Below are 27,878 nucleotides of genomic sequence, written 5' to 3'. Positions count from 1 at the left end.
GTAAAACATCTGTCTGTGTGTGAATAAAAGCTTTGCCCAGTATTCAATCATTTCTTTTAAATCTGCAGCTTATGTCCCCACATCACCATACACATGCACCTACTGTAATGTTGCATTAATGTGTGTAACTGTGCTGTCTTCTTCTAGTGACCGACTGGCTTTACAGCAGGTCAGAACCATTCTCCAACAGCTGGGGCTGAAGAGCACCTGTAACGACAGCATCATTGTCAAAGAGGTAGAGGATAGAAAAGTATCGAGCAACTAACATGTCAGATAAGTCAGTGCTACATTTTGGTGAACAACTGACATTTTTCATAACAGATGTTTCAGCATTTCAAACCAGGAAAAGCACAAGTGTAATTAATACCATTGATAATGGCTGGATCGTTTTTAGTTTTTCTAAATCCAAGACCCTGGTATAGAGCATGATGGTTCACTGGTGTGGCTATTGTGTCAGTGAGTTTTCAAACATGCCTTTTGTCTTCAGTGTTACTGTATATGACAGCTCTACAGGACAAACATTGACAGGTTCACTACATACATATGTATAGGATCAAAAAGCTTTCTTCATAGTGAATGTTTAGACCAGTTATTGTAGGAAGAACAACAAACAAATAACATTCATTATGCTTCATACACCTTAGGTAATGCAGGCACCATTAATGTTATTAGGTACACCTGAAGGTCTATTACTTAGCTACAGGGACTTTTAACTGCAGAACTTTGTGATGAACTATTAAAAGTGAGAACTGGAGATGTAATAACATAATCCTGCAACCCTATAGCCTATTTCTTGTCCCAAACTTTTCTGAAATAGCAGAAAAAAAGGTTAAGAGTTTAATTTTTGTCTTACGGCAATGTCCAGAAAAACATGTTCTCTGTTGCAACCCACTTTGTTAAGAGTTTTTGCACTGGATTGTGGACTGATATGATATTGTCTGGCTCCAAACTGTGGCACCAACTGTTGCAATAATGATAAAGGGTGTCATTGTCATGCAGGTATGTGGCGCAGTGTCACGTCGTGCAGCTCAGATGGTTGGGGCAGGAATGGCGGCCTTGGTCGATAAGATCAGAGAGAATCGTGGATTGGACCATTTAAACATCACTGTTGGGGTAGATGGGGCACTCTACAAACTACATCCACAGTGAGTTATTATTATTATTATTAGCATTAGCATTATTTGTCATTGTGATAATTCTAAATAGTTCTAGTGATTCAATGATTCAGTTCAATTATAAATGTTGTTATTTGTGACTGGCCACTTGATTAATATCATCAAATTACATGATAAAAACAATTTTTTTCTTCTGCTGTTTGTAGTTTCTCTATAGTCCTCCAAGAGACTGCCAGAGATTTGGCTCCTCAGTGTAATGTGGCCTTCCTCCCATCAGAAGAGGGCAGTGGGAAAGGTGCCGCCCTCATCACAGCTGTGGCTGGACAGAAGCAGAAGATGTAACTACCTACGTCTGCTAACAACGGTTAATGGTCTCTGGATTTTGTGAATTGTCGTCCAAAGCAAATGGATTCACCTGAGAACAAGAAGCTTCACATGAAGGGCTTAGCACATGCAGATGATGTTTTCGTTACATGATCCCTCACAGGCTTCCCACCTGTAAACAGACATTTCTGCTGTATGTTGCCCCCAGAAGTGAACTAATTATGTTTGATTTAAAAAACAACTAAATTTGTCAGCTTTAAACATTCATTTCTTGTGCTATATCTCAATTCCCTTAACCAGTGCTCAGATGCATATAGAAGTCACTGCTATGATGTTTACAACTTAGTGAAAACTTTTTTTTTGTCCCTTGAAAGGCCCATCTGAAGTGCGTCTAAATTTTAATATCAATCTATGACTGTCCCAGTAAAAATATTTGCTTATTTGACTAAAGATTTTAAACCAAAGCGCTCCTCTTTCCAATCAACTACCTAGTCAACCGTGGAAAAGGCATCACACACACACAGCTGCGTGGTCTCATGCTAATATTAGCCGTGCACTGATTAGACTTTGCACCACTGATACCAGAGCTGAACAAAAGAAAGTACACTCATATCAAAAATCACATCCTGCTGAAGGTTAGCACTTCATGTTAGACCACACAAAAATGATTTAATGAGTTGTCATGACATTCACCATGGCAACTACAATGTAAAACTGTACTGCCAAAACTCCTAACAAGCTTTAATTGTCAAAATGTGACTCTGCTGTACATTTGTGTGACCTTTTAAGAGCTTTACTTGTCCTCAAACACTCAAATGCTGCCTTCTTAAAATGTGTTCCTATTCATTGTTTAGACTGCATTAACTAAAAAGTCAAATTAGCAGCAAATTATACAAATACTTGGGTAATCTAATAAGAACTGTTTGTCAGTCTTGCTGTGATTGTACTATGTTTGAATATTTCTGTGTATATTTTACATTGCACTAAGTTGTATCAGTGATTTGGTTCACAATTTGTTAGAACCACATTATTTCTACACAATAATTTAATAAATTATTTCCTTTTAAATATATTGATGTCAGTCTATGTAGAAGAAAGAGTGTAACAAACTGGGTCAAGGCTGGACAAAAGAAGGGAGAGAACAAATAGGTTGTAAACTAAAAATGAATTTATAGTACTAAAATTAAACTAAATGCAAGAAAAACCAAACATGGTGGAGAGAGAGCAGGTGACTGACTGCTGATAACTTAGCCTTAGCTTAGTCAGTCCAGATGAGCCAACTCCCCTGATGACCCAACTCCCAACTGCTGGTAGAGGGCAATGAGTTTGTCCAGAAAGGGTTGTCACAAAGAAAGACAAAGAAAATTACAAAAGGAAAAAGATTGTGTGTGTGCATATGTGTGTGCGTGTATGTGTGTGTGTGTGTGTGTGTGTGTGTGTGAGAGAGAGAGAGAGAGAGAGAGAGGGCAGTATCTGGGTATTGATGAAGGGCAGGAGGAGGATTGGAATCCTGCTGACCACATTTTGCAACAATGAAAAAACAACCATTGCTCTGTTCAGTCTCTCTGGACTGACTCTCTGTCCTTGTGATCGCCTGTCTGTCTCTCCACGCTGCCTGTCTTCCTTTCTGTCCGTGCATTTGTGCCATTTTGAATATTTTGTCTGTCTGCCTAATCTGTCTGGCTGGATCCTTGCCCATCAGCCTGTGTTTTATCTGCCTATGTAGTACATGCTGGAATAACAGTAACGGGCAGAAACGTGGACAAATCCAGCATGATTTGATAGAACATTTTAGAACATTTTCAGTTTAAAGTAAACTGAAAGTTTTGATAAACTTTCAGTGTGAGAGCCTGAACTAGGAGGTCGGGCATATATTTCCAGTGAATGTGTAAAGCAAATCTCAAAGTACTGATCTAACAGTAGCTACTGGGCAGGGAATGAGCAGTGCAACGATCAGTGTTCTTATGCTAATCCATTCATGATAGATTAGATGATGTGTTGAAGATGAAGGAAGAAAGCAGTTGAGTGTAAGAAATATAGAAAAGCACTGAGAAAGAATCGAAGGAGGGACAGAAACAAATTAGAAAGAATTAAAAAAAAGAAGGAAGGAAGGAAATATCTTGAGAAACTCTGTGTGCTAACAGGAATGAAACAGTAGCTAATCTGTCAGGGATTAACATGTTAGAATGCTACCCTGAGGGCTACGTCACACACAGACACACCCACCCGCAAACACACTCACATACACACACAGCACAGTAATCCCACACTGTCCTAGTAGTGACCTAGTAGCTTCATAGTTAAATCACACATGCACTGACACTGCAGCTTCAATACAGCAACGCACACAAACACAGCTGGGCTGCTGAATCTGCAGCTCGTGCAGCACAGAGCGCTGCAGAGGCTTTCTTTTCCTCTCATGTTCTATTACTCTTGTCCTTTCCATTTTCCCTTTCTGTCTTTATCCTCACATCCCTTATAACCTTCCTCCACTATGATGTACACCCTGACTTTAAATGCACATCCCTTTTTTATTTCAGTAAATTTGAAAATTCTTAAGACTTGCCCCCAATGGGCATTCCTCAGAGAGTAAGGTGTGAATGTCTTATTATTCAGTCCACTTTATTTGTGTGTGTGTGTGTGTGTGTGTGTGCGTGTGTGCGTGTGTGTGTGCGTGTGTGCATGTGTGTGTGTTCGAGTCTTTGTGAGTGTGTGGGTGTGGGTCTTTGTCTCCCCTGTAAAGCAACAATAAGAGCTTTGACACACACACAAACACAGAAATGGTCACCAGTAAATGGGCAGAGTTTAGCTGCTGGTACTTCAGGACCTACAAAAGGACGAGTTCTGGTCCTTTTCTGGTGGGATTCTTTATTTTTTTCTGATATATATTTGTTTTCAGTAAACTTTCATTTTTATCTCAAACCCTGATTAATTTTCTCCACAGTCAAAATGAATCGAAGCTTGAAGCCAAGATCTGAGGACAGTGGAAGAATAAGACACCACAATGCCACGAAACATCGCTATGGTGACAGCTGTTGCATACCGGCACAGCTGGATCATGGAAAAACTTTGTTAATGAAGGTAACAAAATAATATGCACTTATTCAAACATATTACTTGAATGATAATCTGGTGGAGCCAGCATTTGTGGGATTGGGATTATCTATAATTCAGAGATGGAGATGTGGGATTAGTTGTGATGCTGTTATTGCTGTTGGAGGTATGAAGAATGAGAGATATTCTGGAAATTGATAATGAAGGAAATATTGTATGTTGTCATATAATTTGATGCTGCAGAGCTCCACCATACATGTTGGCAGCCAGTCGTCTATGCTGTGTTGTACAGTTAACTGTCATATGTCTCAGCTAATGTTAGCATGGTGACTAATGTTAGCATGACTGACCTGCAGCATAAAATTTGATGGATTGTTGCCACAGCCAGCACCATTAACAATGTGAGAATATGAATAATATGTAGATTATATTCCAAGCCTCTTTCTTTCTTTCTTTCTTTCTTTCTTTCTTCTTCTTGTATTATTTCACTGTCTTCCTTATTATCTAAGTTTATGTAGTTTTCCAAAAGCTTTCTCTTCATTTTTACATCATCATGGGAACCAGATGCTCATGTTAGTTAGCTAAAGTTCTTGTCCAATGTGTTGTTGTAGACAGTAGAGCAATATAAAGCTGTGTAGACGCACACAGAATAGAGGATTTGGAATAGAGAAATTGTGTGTGTGTGTGTGTGTGTGTGTGTGTGTGTGTGTGTGTGTGTGTGTATGTGTGTGTGTGTGTGTGTGTGTGTGTGTGTGTGTGTGTGTGTGTGTGTGTGTGTGTGTGTGTGTGTGTGTGTGTCATACGGCTGTAGGTGTGTCAACGAATGTAGATGACATGGCACGTCAAGATATTTAGTTTCAGAGGGATCCTGTTCTGAAAGATAAACAGTAAATTTCTTCTGCCTTATCATCAAGCAGATTATTTCTACACAGCAGCATTCAGCTGTAACCCATCAAACAAGAGTCCGAGACTTGAATTCAAAGCAGGCAGGGCAGTCTGTGCTTTGATTAAGCAGCACGACCCACACTACTGTACATACACATACAACTAATCCAGGCATGTTGACAGGTTGGATGTGGAATGGATGTGTAAAATAACTGTAATTTAAAAAAAGTTGTTTTTTCCCTTCATACTAGGAGCTCTGGAAGCTGTTACATATTTAAGCTAATGCACCACTATTAGGAGCACCACTGTGTCTGTGGCTGTCCTTTGAGTCCAGACAACAGACAGCTGTTGTTGTGATGATGTCATGTCTCTCTGAAAGGGACAGTGGAGACAGAGAAAGTGTCTGATGGGTTGACTGTCGGGATGTTTGAGTGAGTGAGTGAGTGAGTGAGTGAGTGAGTGAGTGGCTTTCTGTCTCCCTGAATTATAGAAAAGCAGGCAGAGTGATTTGAAGAAAAGGCAGGTGTATTCTCTCTGCTGCTGGATTACTCAGCACTTAAGCTAGAAAGTCCAATAAAAAATATGTCAAAGCATCTGTCCTCTTATCTCTACAGCAAACCTCCATTTGACTGTCTAAACTTTCAGTCAGACAGTTGTTGCTGTTTGACAGCCACAGAGAAATAACAGAGGTTTTAACTTAAATATGCTAAATATGATCTGATCACAAACTTAAAACAAAAACAGAAACAGCATGAGGAACAGGAGCATGACTTAAAAAAACAGGGAGATTGAGTTCATACAGCACCCTCCACCTAAACTCTGCCATACTATGCCCCCCACTGATGCTTCTTGTCCTCATTCGACATTGTTCCCCATGCAGACTCGGAAAGGCAAAAGGCTGTTGTCCCTCCTCTTCCTCCCAGCCTTCTGATCCAGCTGACAATTGGATGAAGAGCTAAAGAGTGCTTTGACTAATACATTGACCGTGTGAGTCATGTTCTTACTAACTCATGCTGTGAATGTACCGTAACTTTATAACTTCCTTGAAACAGTAAAACACTCATTCTCTCCTCTCCTCACTTCCTTACTTCTTTCTCTGAATTTAAGTTCCTCCCCCTCCTTGCCTCTCCTCTCCCCTAATCAGGCAGTTCCCACCCTGTACCTCCTCCATCACTAGGTTTGCCTCCAAGGCGTCAGCAGAGCTGCACATAGCAGAAAAGAGGATGTGGCACTTACCCAACTCCCCCCCTGCCCCAAGCCACTCACTCTTCCTAGCCAATGAGCTTACAGATGGTGGGCAGGGCTCATGTTCTGGCCCTCCCTGCCTCTCTCTCTCTCTCTGCCTCCTGCAGCTAAACTTGCTGTCTCACTCATGCTTCCTGGCTTTACTCACATGCAAAGACAAGGAAGAGCTGAAGAGTTAGCCACACATGAAGCAGCTCTGTCTATTTTAAACTACACAGGATTTGACTCAGGGTATTTTTATATCTCTTGCGGTGTGTGACAGATTGTATGTACAAAGTAGAGCCAGAGTAGAGTATCAGTATCTTTTTTTCACCTTTTTGTTTTGGATTTTTCTCCATCTGACTATCTGTGTGTTGGTGTGTTCGGGTAAGAAAGAGAGAGCGTGTGTGTGTGTTTGTGTGAGTCTGCATGTGTGCGTGAGAGAGAAAGAGGACCAGGATGATTGCGGCCCAGCTACTAGCCTATTACTTCACTGAACTCAAGGATGACCAGGTTAAAAAGGTGAGTACTCTCTGTTTCTCCTACCTTCATTTTTCATGTCATGTTTGAGAGAAAGAGTATGAAAGAAAAACTGTTTTGAAGAAAAAACAAAGGTTGAGAAGAGTGGAGGAGAGCATGTGTTGTAGAGGTCATTGAGTTTATTTAAATGGCCATCATCGTAACTTTAGGTTCAAGACTTTGACAGTACAAAACCTGATCTGTAAATCTTTGTAATGTGATACGTCTCTTTAAGGAAGTGAAAGAGACATACAATGGTGCTGAGAAAGAAGTGATTTTGTTGTTGTTTGTTTGACTTGGTGACTGACATTTCTTTTTACATAAAGATTTAAATTCACCATGCTCAGTGAGATATGACAAACTACACAGGTTTGTATTTGTGTAGTGAGGTGTACGAGACACACGACACACGGATGTGTGATTGGTGCCATGATGTTAGTTTTTGAGAGGTGTGGCAAAGAGTAGGAAGAGAGAGGAGGTCAGGCGAAGATGATAGGACAGATGACCAGAGGGATGAGGAGGGGCAACTTGACATGAAAGAGCAAAGATGTTTCAGGGGTTGTTGAGTTTCTTTATGTTCTCATTAAAATAATGCATGCATTTTTACTAGGTAGACATCAACTGAGCAAAAGGGGGAAAATTGACTAACAGGGAATTCAGTAGAATAAATGTTCAGCTTTTCATAATTTCTCCGCAATCTATCAGCAGTCTATCAGCAAAGCCATTGACGTAATTGTCATATTATTGTGACAACCCAACAACTAAAGTATAATCAAGCTAAAATAATAAAGCAATGTTGGATGTAAGAGTACAAATAAGAAAACAACTTTATTTATGCACTTGTTTGCTCATAACTGTCATGAATTAGGGATTGATAGTATGAGTGAATATGTAAAAGTTCAAGGTGAAAGAGGACAAGACTGAGTTGCACACCATGAATGTGACTCTTTCATAACTTCTCAGCTGAGCAGCCCCCACATTTAGACTCCTGCAGTGGTTTGCACCAGCTATGTGTAAGTTCCCTCCTACAAGTTAACACAAGAGGTGTAGTAACTTCGATAGTTTGTAACTGAATCAGTTATTAAAATTTGTTGCAATATGATTCCTTGGGGCATAACCTAACAAATTTGGATGTAAGTTTCTAAGGCAAGTGGCCAATAAATGATCAAAGCTAGAGTTTCATACTGCCCATTAGAGTTATGGCTGGCATGAGCCACTTGGCAACATTAGCACATTGTAGTAAGCTGGACTGATATTAAAATGCTATATAAATAAATTGGGTCTTTACCAAAGGGGCTACAAAATGGCTGCAGTTAATGAGAAAATGATGCTGTTTTACTATTAGTGTGTATACTTCTGTGAGTTATGTTGTAACTTATCTGCAGGGTATAAAATTTTAATAAAGAATAAATCACAATTTAGTGATAATAATAACCCTTAACCCTAACAGATTATAATTTAAAGACTAATTTTGGACTTGCACACAGCTGTTGCAACAGGCTGCAGGTATAAAACTGACTGGACCTGTTTTAGTTTGGTTTGTGTGTTTTTAAAGGAATGAAGGGTTTCCAGTATCTCAGACCCCAGCAGATCCCAGTACATCCTCATTCAACATAAAATAATGTTGCTAGGTATCTAATACAGTTCCCATCTTCAAAATAGTGAAGTAAAAACTGAGTCACCACATTTATCATCTATTAGTTATTTTCCTTGACCAACATTTGAAACTTTAAGTTTCTTCATCACATTTGGCTCAAATTCTAAATTATCCCAAAGCCTTTTTCTCCAACATGTGCTCAGTGACTCGCATGTGGTGCAGGGGGCCTTTTAAGGTCGCTCACTGATGATGTCATACATAATCACCATCTGCAGATCCTGCATCAAACACTGGGGTTTTTGCTGTATAAATGGAAAAAGTTTACAGCTATCACACCACCTACTTCGTTCCTCCATTTTCCTTGTAGTCAGTAGCCCTTGTCCTTTCTGTCTTTGTCCCCCCTCCCTCTCTCTCTCTTTCTCAGTTCAGTCATTCAGGCACAAGGAGGTACACAAAACTGTCATATCGGGGTGTGCCAAAATTGAAATGACAGTCAATAGTGACAAAAGACATTTATCAGTGCTCAGGATCTGATGTAATACCACACACCTCCCTCCCTCTTTACTCCTGCTTTCTGCCTCTCCCTGCCTCCCTAAAATAGGCCAGCTTTGAGCCATGTGACCATAGGTGACAGGAGGAGAAGGCTTACACACAATCACACCCACATACGCTCACACACACACACACGCTCAGTGCCAGGTGTGTAGCTATTGTGTAGTTATTCTAAGACTGTATTTTGTCTTTGCCTTTCTTATCTTCTTTTTCTTACTACATTGTCAAACATACAGCTCAGAATTTGAACTGTATGTGAAAGGATACAGATATTCTCATCACTGCAGTGTGTTCAGGAAAGCTGTGCTGTATCTGTAGTTGTCAAAGAGCCTCAGTCAGCTGAGTGCGTCTCTACTTCACTCAATCCACTGCAGTGTCCTTGACTGTACTCTCGGATACACTGTTGGCTGTTAGCAGGCACACAAAGCAATGTTTTAATGTGTGTGTGTGGAAGAATTAAAGGTGCAGTCTGAGGACAGTGTAGAGGACAGTATTTTTCCACATGTCGAACCTGTGTGTGCACAACATTGTGCGCACGTACATACACAATGGAGTCAGGTTTCAACGCTTCCCCGAACCACCTCGTGGTGACAAGGGGGAGAACAGGGCATTGTTGGAAGGAGGAATGCAAACAGAAAGGAGAGGGAGAAGGAGAGGGAGAAGGAGAGAGGAGGAGGTAGTTAGGGAAAGAAATGGGGAGGGGAAGGAGGCAGACACAGCGACAGAGAGAAAGATATTTTTCTGAAACTCTCCAGGCAGCGTCAGAGAAAGTTGTGTCAGAGGTGTGTTGAAGGGAAAACATGGCCTTAATAGATTCACACACACCACAGAGGCCTCCTGTTACCTCACCAGGAAATGTCACTTTGCTCAGTGGAAAAACTGGAAACACCTATTTTGGTCAATTGCTCCTGTGAAAGATGAAGACGAAGATTGCACAGTATTTTTCTGTAGGCTATTCATGTGAGCTGTAACTACTCACAGCATAGATGCGCTTCAGCTGTGTCAGGTCAGATGATAACTGTAACAAAGTGCTGTTTAGGCATGGTTTCTAGCTGCAGAGCGCTGAGCCAAAGTCCAGTGATGCAAACTTCTTTCCTACTCCAGGAACTGAAGTTAGTGTAGTATCGATGGATTTGTCTTAGTGTGATATACAGAAATGTGGACGTGCCTGCTTTTAATCCTGCCCTTTGTTACACAGGACCAGCCTGGTCAACTGGAACCACATTGTTATTTAAATAGACCAGCTAAAGATGCCTTCTCATTCGATTAGGATCACATTCTTATTTTAACCAGACCATTGAAGAAAAATGCAAGTTAGACAAGTGCTTATACTGTCAATAAACTGGCAGCCCACAGTCAAGAACACTCTTTCAAGAAATCATTATGTGTGAATGATTATACAATTAAGAAGCAAGTGGCGGTACAGTTTCCATCATCAGTAGTGATACATTCAGATCAGCAACAGGAAGAGGCAGGATGGTGCCAAGCTGAATATAAACAGTGAAGATCAGCACTTGTAGGCACTTGCAGTGTGTAGCACTTGGCATGAGCAGAACGTGTTGGCAGCTTATATAGATGACCGTGTTGAAGCATAAAATCCAATACTGTTTACATCAGCTGACAACTAGTGTGGCTCATTGTGTAAGCAAGACAAGGCAAGTTTATTTGTAGCACATTTCAACAACAAGGCAATTCAAGTGCCTTACATGAAACATCATCAGGCATCAAGACAGAATGTAAAAGTACATGGCAATATATTAAAAGACATTTAATTTCAGGGTTTATTATATACTCTGAATTTATACTTTATAATATGAAATTTAAAAAAGTTTTCTCATTTACACTCTACATGAGATGATGTTGGTGGAAACGGTTGGTGCAGTATCTCATATGTAAGGCACACTTTCATTTCCTCTGCTTGGACAGCTGGCTGGGGTCAAATATTCAAATGTAAGAACAGAAATCTCTATGTAATCGTGTCTAGCCTGTATCGTGCTTTAGCATAGAGACGCTGAGTCACATCAGGTCAAATCAGCAGGATGTTTGCAACAAAGTACCAAGTAAGTGTTTTAAAATGATTAAACTTTGTGGGATTTCCAGTAACAAGACCACTGCGGTTTGAAATCAGTCATTCGCTTGTTTTGTAGGCATCTGTGCATATTATAAATCCTTTCCATTTGTTTCTTTTCTAAATTATCAAAATAATGTTATCATAAATACTTGCTTTGTGAGTGCTTTGTGTGGTTGAGACAGAGGGTTTAGTATTTGTGTGGAATGAAAGAAAGAGAGATGTGTGGTGCTGTGTGTGTTTATGGTTTAATTGAAGTGGCACATGCTGAGGTGGGGAGAGGAGGGCGTTGTCAAGCACTAACATGTCCCTGTACTTAAAATGACTCCTCAAACCCCTGACTCTCAGGGTGCAGTGTGGACCAGTTTTACTGTCATTCCTAACATTTCCTCAGCTGTGGGCTTCTGTATGAGCAAGACCATGTGCTAATGAGCTTCCATCCCAGAGGCAGACTCCACATTTAGACAGAATATAGGGAATGTAACACCTACAGATAAGTAAACTGTTGTAAACTGTTCCATCCATGTTTGCTTACAACTTCGTTATACTGTTTAAACACGACTGCACAGTTAAACGGCAGATCTTTTTGTTTGTCAAAAACACCTGTAAGTGTCCATATGCTCTATGAGGAAACTGAAGTGTGTTTATTATCTGGTAGAAAAGTGTGGATTTGTGTTCAGAAAAGTCTCCTGATAGCAACCTTTTTATATTAGAAAAAACCAACAGATTTATCCCACTATAAAGTCCATGTAGATGCACATCCCTTCTTAGAAGTACTTTCACACCCAAACTGACACTGTCCTGAACCACTTACCAAATGCCACAGCCTTACAGGAAATACACTTCATGTGTTACACTTGAAACAGGAAGTTACAACATTCCTATCTGCTGTCGGTTACAGTGAGTAAAACTAGTAAATTATCATATGGGGCCATAATAGACGTCACTTCTGTGTGCATATTAAACATGGACTGTGAACTAGGCTGACCAGATAGGTATTTTGTGTGCGTATATATATATATATTCTGGGAAACATTCTTAGGAAACAGACTGATGGTAATCCAGTTATGGGTCCTAACAACTGACCCTTCCTGACAACTGGAAGGGTTAATCCTTCTCAACTTCGTGGTTAACTTCATGGTGAACCTGACATTTATCCACAGTTGTGTGTGTGTGTGTAATATTCTGCTCTTGGTTTGTCACACTTTTCATTTCATAAAGAAGCTGTGGTGTGATGCAACAGTAGAGTTCACCCAGATTATTCAACATCCTGTGTGTGTGTGTGTGTGTGTGTGTGTGTGTGTGTGTGTGTGTGTGTGTGTGTGTGTGTTCAGGGGGACCCTGTTCTGAAACAGTAAATTTCTTATCTTACTTATTATGGGAATGACTCACCAATGTCGTACCCATAATAAACTCATGAGGAACACCCTTCTGTGCAATATTGCACATATTAATGCCCTTATGGTGTGACACATCCTCTTCTTCCTTGTCGTACTGTGTGTCACACTGGTGATGTCATTTTTATTACAGCTATTGCGTCTGTGATTCTACAGAAGAGGATTTGGGCCACTGTGGCAAAAAAAGTGAGTTCTGACTCACTGAAGTCAGAGTTTTTTTCTCAGAAAGTCAGAATTCTGAGGAAAAAGTCAGAACTCACTTTTTTTTCCCCCACAGTGGCCCAAATCCTCTTCTGTAGTGATACAACTGACAATAAGGAATTAAAAAGGAAGGACAGGAAGTGGATTATCTTCATGGATTAAAAAGCATTATGAGATGGGAATTGAGTCATATCCACTGCACATCATGCTTACAGAAATTAAAGACCATGCCATTAGTAAATGCAGTATATCTCAGTTGCTTCCATTATGAAGTGAAGGTAATTGGCCTGTGTGAGAGGAGAGTGGTGTGGATGTTAATGTGTTGCACATGGATAATAACAGCATTGTGGTTACAAATGGATCAGTAATGGTTAACATAGTAATTAATGTTTCTGTCCTTTTTTCTGTTTCTTATATTCAGATCGATAAGTACCTGTACTCCATGCGTTTCTCTGATGAGACGTTACTGGACATCATGCAGCGGTTCCGGAGGGAGCTGGTCAAAGGACTGGGTCGGGACACAAACCCCACTGCATCACTGAAGATGTTGCCAACATTTGTGCGGTCAATCCCTGATGGATCAGGTTAGTACCTCCTTTTTTTTAAGAGTCACGACAAGTCTGAATACATTTTATCTCTGTATTAGTGAATGCACAGTGGGTGACAGAACATCATCAGAAGTCGAAAATATAAATAGTCACATTCATTTCCTTTAGCCTGTGGGTGAAAGAGAGATCACAGAGAGAGCACACAGACTTCACTCTGGAACTTCTGGTACTAGAATCAAAACCAAGATTATTTTAGCTGCTAACCACGATGCTACGGTGCCAAAAATGTTCCTTCATGACAACAGCTAAGTTGTTTATCTGGTTTGGGGCAATTACAACTCTAATAGACAAAAAATCTTGTGTGTTAAACAGAGAAATGCTTGTCTTGGGTGACAGACTGTTATCTGACAACCAAAATGCTCTCTTGCTTACAATAATCTATCCTGAATTCAAAAGACCTGCTTGGTGTGGTGACAAATACCATGTACTCATTGTCCCTGTCTCTCTCCCCCTGTAATTTTCTGCCCTCTAATCCTAATTTACAGCAGTCATTCTGTCCTTGAAATTCAAGTGAATGTGAGTCAGAATTTGATCATACCTTGCACGTGCTGTTCTTAGGGAGGACAGTGTCTGTCCATTTAAACTGAGAGATAGCTTTTATTACCTTAGTCAGCTGAAAATGAATTGCATCAAATATTGCTCTGGCGCAATCTATGTGTTCCTCCACACATACATCAAAGATTAGCCCTAATCCTGCTACTGTCAGAGTCTAATACAATACTAATACAATTTAAGTTATGTAATATCTTTTTTTCCCAGTTTTTTGTTAAGTACATTTAATGATACAGTCAAGTATTTATTTATTGACTGCTGCCAAGTGCTGGTTCATTGGATTGATTGATTGCAATTTATTATTGTGTCCAGCCTAAATGGTTTTATGGAGTTGTCAATAAATGGTTCTGTTACATTATAGTTGTTGTGAGCTCCATATTTCCAATAAATTTGTCACAGCTGTTATTATAACTGCTTGTTACTGTTGGTTTAAAGGAAAGGTGTAACATTTGTCAAGATTGTCTTTAAAAAAAATAGTCAGGTGTCCAAATAAACCCTGAATGAGGATTTACTCACTGTAATCATTCCTCCTGTTCATACTGGCTTCAAATGTGCTTTCAGTGTAAGTGATGGGGGCCAAAATCCACAATGTTTTCACAAAGTGTTTTAATGCATTTCAAAGTGTATCTGAAACTTATGAGGCTTCAGCAGTCTGAATTGGTGATATCATGTAGATGGATATCTGTCACATTTACAGTCTTTTTAACATTTGTGTTTCCTTCAGACAGTGTTTCCTTGTTGAGCTGTGGTGGTATAGTCACAAAAATAGGGACTTTGGCACTAAAAAGACTGTAAGGTGGATATATTCAGTCGATTACAATCTGAAACCTCACGGCTTGGTGCCACTAAATTCTGCTCCTTTAAGCCACAGTAGCTACTGTATGTTTGGCAGAGCGTTGGGGGATGGGATTATTATTCTGCTTCTGTTAGAGAGAGCTGGAATTTGTTGTTCACCTAATAGACTGATGTTGAAGTCAGGTTGTGATCTGCTTGTAGGGGTAATATTGAACGACAGTGTGGTTTTTGGCTCTGATCACTCTATTTTCATTGGACACAGAAATGAAGACTTTAAAATAACTATTGAATTGATACCTCATCTGGTGTCTTGATTCCCAGGTTTAAAGTTGAAGTTATTTACAAAAGCTAGCACTGCCAAAAGTTTGTTCTGGTCATCGCTGCTGCATTTACATTCCTTCCAGATAATTTATCACTCTGTGTGAAACAAGTGAACTACACTGACCTGACCTTGCATTGTGATCTGCACAAAAGTGTTGTGGCACAAGATCAAAATAACGTGATAAATAATATAGCAACACTGAGAACTGTTTGATCTGTAGGACATCCTGTTTGTTCTTCAGTTTGATTTGTTGGTATGTGTTCACTGAGGAATATGAGTAGGAAAGAAACTTAGTAGAAGAAGGAACAGACTGTATGAGCAATCAGTTTGGGGGGTACTCAGTAGTTTATTACCTCTTATCAAAGGTCATTACACTCTGAGTCAGATTACTCAGTTGTAGTTTATCTAATCAGAAAGCCTTAAAACAGTTAAATGATAATAAACTACTTACAATTTACCTGTCATCTCCAAAATAATAGAGAAATGGGTGGCTAAACAGTTAGTAGAACATCTCAATAATGGTTATACAGCAGTTTGGTTCTGGACTCACCATTCCACAGAGTCAACCATAAGTATGTTTGTTGAAAAAAACAAGTGTCTCCTGGATAGGAACAGCTGTGTGGGAGCTGTCTTCCTCGATCTTAAAAGGGCCTTTGACACCGTTGACCACCGAGTACTGTTAACCAAGCTGTCGAAATTTAATTTCTCTATACAGGCCCTCAATTGGTTCAGATCATATCTTGCAGATAGAGAGCAGTGTGTGGTGGTCGGCGGTGTCAAATCCCCTTACCTGGACTGTCCAGTAGGGGTCCCTCAGGGATCCATACTTGGACCTATTTTGTTTTCTTTTTACATTAACGATTTCTTTGATGTCTGTAAGGGTGTTAATGCACAGTTGTACGCGGATGACGCGGCTATTTTCATCCCTGCGAAAAATACGACAGAGGCTGCTCAAATACTCACAATCAGCAATGGTTCATGTTCAGGACTGGCTCACTCATTCATGTCTCTCTTTAAATGTTAAAAAAGGTGTCTGTATGGCTTTTGCTAAAAGGCCGCCATATATTGATCATTCTGGTGTCTTTCTGGGAGGGGAGGAGCTCGCTTTGGTGAGCGAGTTCAGATACTTGGGAGTCATCCTGGACTCGACACTCTCATTCAGGAAACGCATATAAAACGTGTCTAACTCTGTCAAATAGGAACTGGCAAATTTCAGACAGTAGAATCTCTCTATAAAAAAGCCCTAAAGACTCTGGATAAAAAACATAACTTTTCCATAATTTTAAAACTTTTAGATTTGCTTGTTTTGTGTTTTAAAAGTCTCCATGGTCTTGCTCCACCGCCGCTGAATGAATTCATAAGGAAAAGGACTGTGGGAGGTATGAGCACCAGGGCTTGTGATAGAGGAGACTGTGAGATTCCCCACAGGCGCACCACGTATGGGAGGAACGTGTTGTCTGTTGTGGGAGGGGACATCTGGAATAGTCTTCCCTCCACAATAAGGGAATGCCCCACATACTCTTCTTTTAAAGGAAAACTAAAACAATGGCTCAAATCTAATCAAAAATGCGACCACTAACTGGACTTGACACTAACTGAACATTACTTTTTATTACATTGTTGTATCCTGTCTGGATCTGATATCCTTTTGATTGTGTATTGTGCTGTGTGTGTTGTCTCCTCTATTTGTATTTTATCTATTTATTTGCTGTCTCTTCTATTTGTATTGTTTTTTAAATGTATTTTATTCACTAGGGACTACAAATGCAAATTAGCAGCTTTGCTATAATCCGGCATGTTTACAGAGATCTTTAAATGTTGATCAATGCCAATATTAAATTTACTAACAAGTAATACTATAACAAGTGACATATTTCAATATTACAGATCAGAGTTCATTTGAGTATAAAACTCACTAGTCCCAGAAAATAAATTATTTCATTGTAGTTAACAGCTACAGCAACACAAAGCAGTGTCAAGATATTGTCCTGAACTGGTTATGTGTTCGTCAGCTAAGTGCTAAGATGCTATGTGATGCATACAAACAAAACAAAACCACAACCCATCTGGCTGGTGGAGGCCTGTTAAGATGAGAATGAGGTGAGAGTGGGAGGTTAACAAAGAAGCTGCTTAAATAGGCTGAGGCCTAAACTACCCAGGTGTAGGTAGTTTCCTGATGTTCTGTCCAATCCCACCCACTGGCTCCTGAACGACCGTACATATACAGTATGCGTGTTAATCTCAGGAGTCACCATTGGGAATATAGTTTTATGAAAAAGCTGAAATGACAGTATGCAAGTACATCTTACTTGATAATTGGTTGCACTAGACTTTTCTGCTTAAACATTTTTTTTTCTCTATCTGCTGCTCTCTTTCTTCAATCTATCCCTTCCTCTTTGCCCGCTTTTTCTGTCGCAACAGAGAAGGGAGACTTCATTGCATTGGATTTGGGAGGCAGTAACTTTAGGATCCTTCGCGTCAAAGTGAGCCATGAGAAGAAACAGACCGTTCAGATGGAGAGTCAAATCTACGACACACCAGAAGATATCATACATGGAACTGGAACAAAAGTAGGTTTATACTAACGCAGACACACACACCCACACAAACAAACGTACGCACACAGCTTCACCTGACACAACCCCTTTCTCTTTCTTTCTTTCCTTCCACCTCTGTTCCAGATGTTCGACCATGTGGCAGAGTGTCTTGGTGACTTCATGGAAAAACACAACATCAAAGACAAGAAGCTGCCAATTGGATTTACCTTCTCTTTTCCCTGCCAGCAGACCAAACTAGACGAGGTAAACAAAATTAACGATTGATTGGCAGATTGGCTAATTGCTATTTGGTCTACTTCTTTGTGACACATTACACCTTCCATTTAATATCTTCTATTGACATACCTAGAGATCAGTGCTGTTGTTAATATGAACTGCGGCCATGATAAGGCAGGCTCTGCCCAACAAATCTTTTCTCACTCTCTTTCCTGTTTCTAATTGTCTGCTGTCTTTTTGTCCAGAGTTATCTCATGACGTGGACAAAGCGTTTTAAGGCCAGTGGAGTGGAGGGGATGGATGTTGTCAAGCTGCTCAACAAAGCTATTAAGCAACGAGGAGTAAGTCTTATCTTCTGTGTCATCGACAGTCATTTTATTTTTTTCAGCTCTGTAATCTGCATCCATCACTTATTCACCATGGTTCAATTCAAACTGGGAATGCGTAATAGCACAGATGACAGATAAACACAACTGCAAACATCTTTCCTTACATGTGTGTGTTTTTTCAGGACTATGAAGCTGACATCATGGCAGTAGTGAATGATACCGTGGGAACTATGATGACCTGTGGTTTCGATGACCAGCGCTGTGAAGTCGGAATCATTATCGGTACTACAACAATGTTTATTTCAGTAGTCAAGGGACAATGAAAGCACTGTAGAAATGATCCAAAGCTAAAATCAAATTAAAGTTGTGACAGCATAACGAGCTCTGTTGTATAAAGTGAGAAAGTTAGCTGAAGGGTCTCATAAGAAGATGGTGAAAGGTCATGTTCTGTGTGTGTTTAGGTACTGGTACCAATGCCTGCTACATGGAGGAGCTGCGTCATATTGACCTGGTGGAAGGAGATGAGGGCAGGATGTGTGTCAACACTGAGTGGGGAGCGTTTGGAGATGACGGCAGGCTGGAAGACATCCGGACAGAGTTTGACAGAGAGATTGACCGCGGCTCTCTTAATCCCGGCAAACAACTGTATGTCAAACCAAAACGAAATCAGAGTCTCACTCATCCCCCAAGCTGATTTTAAATGAGTTATTGACCTAAGAGACAACCACAGAATCAGCTAATGATTAGTTGTCAATTAAACTGATATTTGTTCTAGCTAGAGAGAAACATATCATATCAAAAGCTTTATATATTTCTTATACATAAAAATAAAAGTAATAGATCATAATATTTTCAGACATCAATAATAAAATACAGTGATTTCTATAGGTTGATTTAAACTGATGATATTTAACCAGGTATTTCTGAGTTTGTGTTTCATCAACTTCTCCTCTGCTCCCTCATCGCACTACAGATTTGAGAAGATGGTCAGTGGCATGTACATGGGTGAGCTGGTTCGTCTCATTCTCGTGAAGATGGCCAGAGAGGGCATGCTGTTCGAGGGAAGGATCACCCCCGAGCTTCTTACTAAAGGGAAGATTGAGACCAAGCATGTCTCTGCCATAGAGAAGTAAGTCACTCTTCAGGGCCATGTATTTATTTAGCTTAATGCTGTAGTTATACGAAACAGTAATTATGACCATCAAATCATTCATTACAAGGATTTCATAGCCTCTCTGTTTCTCTTGCTTAGGAGTAAAGAAGGTCTGAGCAAGACCAGAGAGATTTTAACCAGACTTGGTGTGGAGCCCTCAGCTGAAGACTGCATCGCTGTGCAGCATGTGTGTATTGACTTGAATCTTGTCACTCAAATTAGAAACAAAACAGGATGAAAATGTACACTAACAACCAATTTAAGTTTGTATTACTGGGATATTCTGGCATTCCTGTTTAGATGCCTTTTAATATCAAACATTATCATGTCAAAAATATTGATAGATTATCTGAGAATAGTTTACACAAAGTGCCTAATTTATCTTATTCTGCAGTTAATGAAATTTGAATATATTAGTTTTGTACATGTCTCATCTCTCATCTTCTCCTTCAGGTTTGTACCATTGTGTCTTTCCGCTCTGCCAACCTGATAGCTGCCACACTAGCTGGCATCCTGATGAGGCTAAAAGAGAACAAAGGTGTCGCCCGACTCCGAACCACTGTAGGCATTGATGGATCTCTTTACAAGATGCACCCACAGTGAGTGATGATGAAATATTAACAGTCATGTTTGTATTTATGTTTATAGACTATTAGCAATAAAATCTTTCAAATCCGTCTCAGGTACGCCCGGCGTCTGCACAAGACAGTCCGTCGTTTGGTGCAGGACTCTGATGTACGATTCCTCCTATCAGAGAGCGGCAGTGGAAAGGGAGCTGCCATGGTGACAGCTGTGGCCTACCGACTTGCTGATCAATCACGACAGATTGCTGAAACGCTCTCAGAATTTCGTCTGACAACCGAACAGCTGCTGGAGGTGGGAAGCGAGAAAGATGTGTAGTGTAAACGTGTGTGTGTGTGTGTGTGTGTGTGTGTGTGTGTGTGTGTGTGTGTGTGTGTGTGTGTGTGTGTGTGTGTGTGTGTGTGTGTGTGTGTGTGTGTGTGTGTGTGTGTGTGTGTGTGTGTGTGTGTGTGTGTGTGTGTGTGTGTGTGTGTGTGTGTGTGTGTGTGTGTGTGTGTGTGTGTGTGTGTGTGTGTGTGTGTGTGTGTGTGTGTGTGTGTGTGTGTGTGTGTGTGTGTGTGTGTGTGTGTGTGTGTGTGTGTGTGTGTGTGTGTGTGTGTGTGTAGCTGGGCTTTAAAACACTAATTAAAATATTCTTTATTTCTCTAGGTAAAGAAGCGAATGAGGATAGAGATACAAAATGGCCTTTCCAAGAGCACTCAGGATTCTGCTACTGTCAAAATGCTGCCAACGTTTGTACGAAGCACTCCTGATGGCACAGGTGAAACACATACTCCAAAAAACACACACGCAAACTTCTTCCATACACATAGGTATTCAAGCTGGCAACTTGTGACCCTACAAGTCTAATTTCTGGGAATAAAGAACAGCTGAGGTCATTATTTAGCAGCTCATTACCATCCAGTTTACAAGAAGTCACATGTCTCTGTTGTCACTGTGGTCACAAGCTATGTTTAAAATCTGTGCTTAAAAAATAGTTATTGCAACTTCAAATAAAAAATGTTTTAATTGAATACTTGAAAAATGGTTAACAATTACAACATAAGTAACATACAACATACATGTACAGTAAAGGAAGTAGGGGTTAATTTATTTGCAGACATGTTGTTGATGATATGGAAATATGGGAAGTATACTGCATCACAACAGTGATATTTATAGAATTTAGATTTTCACATGAACATCCTTCTATAATACTTGTGAGCATTATACAAGGCAGATTTTGAGTTGTGTGTTTGATGTGGTTACTACTTTACTTAAATATACCCGTTTGTCTTCATGTCCAGAGAACGGTGATTTCCTTGCCTTGGATTTAGGAGGAACCAACTTTAGAGTTCTGCTGGTCAAGATTCGTTCCGGGAAGAGGAGAACAGTGGAGATGCACAACAAGATCTATGCCATTCCTCTAGAAGTGATGCAGGGCACAGGAGAGGAGGTGAGAGATCAATAACTCTTGACCTGTGATACAGACAGACCACTAGAGTGCAAGTCAGAAAATACAGATGGAAAGCTTTGAACTTTACCTCCTGTTATGCTGATGGTGTTGTAAAGGCTGGAGCAGTTAGGTAGGAGGTTGACTATTGGAATTGATAGTTCTGAGGTAAGCGTGTAAGTAGATCAGGAGCAGGGATGAGGGTCAATAATTTAGAGGTAGACAGATAGGGAGGTATATTGGTTGGGATTAGCAGTGACTTGAGATTGAGTTTGAACTTAACTCTTGTAAAGAAGCTAATCCTGTCTGAGACCTTTGGCTTTTTACCCTCTCTCCTTCATATGTGGCTTTCTCTGACTCCTGTTTTGCACAGGACATTAAAGTTAGAATAGATATTAGATTATGAAACAGTTCTGTATATTTGTGCCCCTTACATATTTACACACAGTTTTAACACATTTTGACATAACATGTCTTTCTCCTTGTAGTTGTTTGATCACATTGTGCAGTGTATCAGTGACTTCTTGGACTACATGGGGATGAAGAACACTCGTCTTCCTCTGGGCTTCACCTTCTCGTTCCCCTGCCGACAGACCAGCCTTGATGCTGTGAGTCTCAACTTCCTCTCTTACTTCCCTGATATTTCTTGGGAATCAGCTGTGTCTCAAAACCGGACATGCTGCCCAAGGATAGAAGTTTTAGGGTACTGCATAGTCCATAAATTGTTACAGTTACATGGTTTGCAGAACTTGACAGTTTCAGGTGTGTGTGTGTGTGTGTGTAGGGCATCCTGGTGACATGGACCAAAGGCTTCAAGGCAACAGACTGTGAAGGAGAAGATGTGGTGGGACTGTTGAGGGAGGGCATCAAGAGGAGAGAGGTAGGATCCAAGGAGAGGGGTTCAATTACATACGGCATTATGTACAAAAATGCAGAAGTAACTTAACTTTTTTTGTGCTTCTTCTTAAGGAATTCGACCTGGATGTTGTGGCTGTCGTCAATGATACAGTGGGAACCATGATGACCTGTGCCTATGAAGAGCCCACCTGTGAGATTGGGCTCATCGCTGGTCAGTTTATGTTGATCTTCATGATGAATCATCAGGTTTCTGTGCTGTTCTTTGTCAGTATAACGTGTCTGTCTATCTATAGGCACTGGCAGCAATGCGTGTTACATGGAGGAGATGAGGAACATTGAGATGATCGAGGGAGATGAGGGACGGATGTGTGTCAACATGGAGTGGGGGGCTTTTGGAGACAACGGATGCCTTGATGACATCAGGACTGAGTATGACCGTGCTGTGGATGACTTCTCACTCAATCCAGGAAAACAAAGGTTAAAATACCCCCCTCACACACACATACACACCTATTATATCTACTTGTGTGTGTATGTCCTGCATTTCTATCCTTATAAATAATTACCAGCGTGTGGTTACATGTGTATTAATGTGTGTTTTTCTCTGCCTGTGTTTGTGTATCGCAGATATGAGAAAATGTGCAGCGGGATGTACCTCGGTGAAATTGTGCGTAATATTCTGATAGACATGACCAAGAAAGGATTCCTGTTCAGAGGTCAGATTTCAGAAACACTGAAGACCAGAGGCATCTTCGAAACCAAGTTCCTCTCACAGATTGAGAGGTAAGAAATGATAAGAAGGGACAGTTTCAGTATTGTGTATCACGGACTTTTAAAAAAAAAAACATATTTAAGAGGTGTGGAAGTGACATCAGTGCTTCACATCCAGTAGAACAAAATTGCAACAAATTATCTTTGCTTATTTCACTATTAGGTTACTGATGTTCTAACATTTCTAGTTTTCTGTTTTTCTAATGGCTCTGTCTTTATGTTTATGTCTTTCTCCAGTGATCGTTTGGCTTTGCTGCAAGTGAGGTCTATCTTGCAACACTTAGGGCTGGACAGCACCTGTGATGACAGTATTATAGTCAAAGAGGTAAGGTATAGAGTGATAGATATGTGCATAATCAACCTTTAATATTGAAATATAGTATTTCAAATTTGTAGCTAATCAAACGAACTGCCTCACCAGAATGTTAGATAGCTAATCCAGTTGCACACTCAGACCATTGTTAGAAATGAATTGAATAAATTGTTATCAACACAAACTCTTGACCCTTACTGTACATTAGATTGTATTTGGAGATTAAAAAAATAGTGCCAGTGTTCACTGTACACTGTGAAGCCTGAAACTCACAATGCCTTTTGTTAGTCTTGTCTTGTGAAAGAGGCAGGAGTGTATGACTGTACAGAAGAGTGAACAGAAACATGTTAAGTTATATTTACGTTCAACATTTGTGAATTGATATGATATTGTCTGGCTCAGCTAAACGTGGCGTTCACTGTCTGTTAAGTGTTGCAATAATGATAAAGGTTGTCATTGTTATACAGGTATGTGGAGCAGTGTCACATCGTGCAGCTCAGCTGTGTGGGGCAGGAATGGCGGCTGTGGTCGATAAGATAAGAGAGAACCGTGGACTGGACCATCTGGACATCACTGTGGGGGTGGACGGGACACTCTACAAACTACATCCACAGTGAGTTGAATTCATCGCTTCGTACAAAACTACCATGTCAACTGTGTCAACTGTGTCAACTGTGTCAACTGTCAACTGAAATGCAAATCAGGTTGAGATGTAACCTTCAGTTGCTGGGCCATTGGAAACTGCTAAGAAAACAAGTAGATGCAAACAAAGGCAGGCTACACCAGTTCTGGACAAAGATGAGAAGAGCTGCAGGCCATCATACCTGAAAAACAAGTGTTTTTATCAATTTTCTAAACATTTACTTTTCACACTTTTTTAATACATAAAGCTTTGACCATCTTGTCAAAGTTTTTTGTGCTACTTTGTTCTGAACTGCTGATCACTTGTCTGACACACCTAGTGATGTGCAAATTCTGATGATCCATTAAGTAATCACAAAAGTAATAGTGAGTTGTCCTTTTATTACGTGTAGAGTGCATGCACCATGCATTATTCCATGCACTTCACAATGAGTCATGCTTCAGTTGTGTTTAAAATAAACTAACTTGAGTTAGGCAACACCAGCATGATAAATCCTCTCAGCCCAGCTCAAAAGCTCTAGCCTAGCATGTACCTCATATAAGCCTGAATGTCTGCTGTGAAAAGGGTCTATTGCCTAACTTTATGTATTTACCATCATTGGTAATATCAGGAGAAAATGAGCCTCAATTAATGCTGCAACATGTCCAGATGAGCCCGTTCCTCATTCAGACAAGTCTTACTGGCTAAGGCCATATAAGCTGTTGTTCAGCTTGTTTAATGTGTCACATGCCAGTTTTTCAGGATGGTCAACAGCTTTGGCTCCTCCACCTACATACTAAGCCAGGCCAAATTACACCAAACCATAAAATCATTACTTAAAGTGTTACGTTTAGACTGGCTCACAATAGAATTAATCACTTGCCTGTATAACATTGTTATTTTTTATCTCTCTCTAGTTTCTCCCGGATCATGCACCAGACAGTCAATGAACTGGCTCCTCAGTGTAACGTCAACTTCCTGCTGTCAGAAGACGGCAGTGGGAAAGGAGCCGCACTGATCACAGCCGTGGGCTGCCGGATGAGACAGGAGATGAACAATAAATAGAAGATACGTCTTCTGTCTGGCTGTTATCTACCCTCTTCTGTGGGTTCCCCCTCTCTTCCCTCTTGCTCTGTCCTCCCCTCTATTCACCCACTGTCTCCTCTCCTCCTGAATCAAACGAGTCCAGTCAACGAATCACGCTCCAGAAGCTGCTTTAGCCTGTCTAGAGGGAAAGAGAGAGCTTTTTCTGCTGTATTAAGTAGCAAAGAGTCAGGCACTATGTTGTAGTTAGATTATGTGTGATTAACCATTGTAAAATAGCAAATCTATTAAGGTTTTAGCAAGTTTTTGTGATTTCCGAGTTTAAACTTGTTGTGGAGATTAAACAAGCACATTCATGTTTAATCGGTGAGAATGTGCAGGGCAGAAGGAAGTGACACACTCCTGTAAATCTCATGTGAGGTGTGTTTTTGTTGCCATCTGGAGGATTCCTCTGAAAACTGCAGTCTGTATTATAAAGTGAAGACAACAGCTGCAGTTGCAAAGTTGCTGAAAAAAGTGAATGAGCCTTGCAACATGTTTAGTAGATGCAAGGACATAAAAACACAGTTTTAGACCAAAGCAACCAAAGTGTGTCTGCTGTAGTTACTCACTGTCTGTATGACAAGATATAAAAGGGATATGAGGTGAAATATAAATGTCTAATGAGGTTAAAGGGAATATTTTTGCTTTAAAGTTTGTAATGTCTAACCCAGATACAGTACAATATGTTATACATACATTGTTATTTATTTTATTTTTATATTGGTATACTGTTGCAATAATGACGCACACAGAGGAAGCGTTTAGAAAAAAGTCCCTTCAGCAGTCCTGTACTGCAGGGCAAAATAATACAAAAGAAGGACTTATACCAGGGAAAGCCATGTTACGTGCTGGCTGGATGTGCTTATTTGGTCTAATTTATGACAACAATCCTGTTCGACTCTATTGTACTCTATTGTAAAATATGTCCAAAGAGAACTTGTATTTTACTAAGTAGAAATCCTGTTGTAGGTACTGATCACAGCTGATTAATTGTTGTTGTCTTAAGAAGTGCTGGCTAAGTAGCCATCCTCAACAATGTGTGATGTAATATTGTATGAACTCATCAGTCACTTAGCAACAGCCATGAATAAAAGAATGTATGTGGTGCTAACATGGATGCCAGTGGAAGACCAATGGCCAAACTGTGTATAAGTATATAAGAACATTACAGTGGATGAAACTTTAAGGGGATTTTAAACATTTTCAGAAAGCTTCTCCCTATATTGCTCCCTGTGTTCCTTATGCTCCTAAAATTTCAGGAGGGTTTTTGAGTAAACTTCTGTATGGCTCATTCAAATAGCAATTTCATGCAAATTAATGAATATTTATTTGTTTCTCTTTAATAAAAGCAAATAATCATATGTATGGTTACCATTGACAATATTCATTGAAAGATTGTTCACAGAAATGACAAAGATTGATTCTTCTTCTTATCAAGGTAGTGATATCCCTGTGGGGCAGGAACCTGTCATATAGCTGTTGTTGTGCAAGATGGACATTTGAGATACTACATTGTGTTTTACTGGCATTAGTTAATCATAGTTACGATTCTGGTTCATCAGGACATGCTAGTGCTAGCACAATCTCAAATTAATAATAGAAAGTTTGTGTTTCTGGCAAAAACAGGAGGAGGGCTGGGTGGATTTCCATGCCTACTTAGTAATCAAACTGCCATGATAACGAAAGCCAGCCTTACTTTCTAGCAGGTCCTAAACTGCCTGCTGTAAGACCCCGAAGTAGTCACAATGAAAGCCACCCCTCATCACACAAACACCTTAATCTCTTCGCTCCTGTTCACAAGACCCACGCTGTTGTCTGCCCAACATTGTCAATCAACTAGTCTCAAATAAAGACAAACCTGTGTCATGCTGTTATCTTTGTGCCCAGTGTCCAGCTGAAGGGCTGTGCCACATGACTGTCAAATAAAAACAGCTATTGCACACACATATGTATTCTGTCACATTTATTAAACATAACTTTTATTTAAGCCACAAAAGACTAACCTTCTGCTCTGTGTAGACAACAAATACAGATGTTTCACAATGTCACTGTGTTTTTTTAAAGTTGTTTCAAAGTTTTCATTATTTACAACATCACGATCCCGTGAGTGTACAGTCATCACACAAGTCCAATATTTACATTTACATCCACTTCATCAGCAGATTTTACATGAATATATGCAATAGATTAAATTTCACATCAGATTCTTCTAAGTAGCTGCACTTTGACTTTTTTAATCTTGACTCTAACATACACTGACCATAAGAAAATATTAGTTGTATGAACCAGTTAAATCACAATATATGAGCTACATTTTGTATGTATGCACACTGAAAGGAATAGTAATGTACAGTGGCAAATACATGCTAACAAGATGATTAAAAATGAGGGTCATCCTGCAAATTCTTGGAAATAAGGTAAATTTAAGGCGGAATTCACTTGTACAGTGTCTGATCGTAGCATTGTGTCAATACTAATGTTCCATTTACTACTGAAACTGTTCACTCAAGATTTTCTGTCTTGTGTTTTGAAAATGCCAGGTAGGTCTGTACTCCAATTATTCTTTTCTCCCTGCTTCTCCACATGAATCATCAGTGCAGTGTGTGTCATATCCTACATTGTAGTTTAAATCGTTAATTATGTGTCTATTAATTCAATGTAGAATATGCAATTTTTAATTTACTGTAATAAACTATTCTGACAAGTTGTCTTTCAGATAATGCTTTGGCTGCATGGCTGCGTTAA

At 39.9% G+C, this 27,878-nt stretch overlaps 1 protein-coding gene across 1 annotated transcript; it reads left to right on the top strand.

The window, feature by feature from the left end:
* The first annotated feature begins 6,766 nt into the window (after positions 1-6,766).
* hk1 (hexokinase 1) lies at positions 6,767-27,061 on the top strand. The gene is made up of 21 exons (XM_053324311.1): positions 6,767-7,124; positions 13,358-13,520; positions 17,635-17,783; positions 17,895-18,014; positions 18,233-18,328; positions 18,499-18,598; positions 18,778-18,961; positions 19,290-19,445; positions 19,569-19,656; positions 19,923-20,068; positions 20,153-20,345; positions 20,700-20,811; positions 21,338-21,486; positions 21,972-22,091; positions 22,268-22,363; positions 22,453-22,552; positions 22,635-22,818; positions 22,969-23,124; positions 23,350-23,437; positions 23,893-24,038; positions 24,965-27,061. The coding sequence occupies exons 1-21, from the start codon at positions 7,062-7,064 to the stop codon at positions 25,110-25,112; spliced, it is 2,757 nt and encodes a 918-aa protein (XP_053180286.1). The 5' UTR covers positions 6,767-7,061; the 3' UTR covers positions 25,113-27,061.
* The last annotated feature ends 817 nt before the right edge of the window (positions 27,062-27,878 follow it).

The sequence above is a fragment of the Scomber japonicus genome, chromosome 1 (assembly GCF_027409825.1).
Source record: "Scomber japonicus isolate fScoJap1 chromosome 1, fScoJap1.pri, whole genome shotgun sequence".
Lineage (NCBI taxonomy): Eukaryota > Metazoa > Chordata > Actinopteri > Scombriformes > Scombridae > Scomber > Scomber japonicus.
This window is presented reverse-complemented; position numbering and strand designations above follow the sequence as displayed.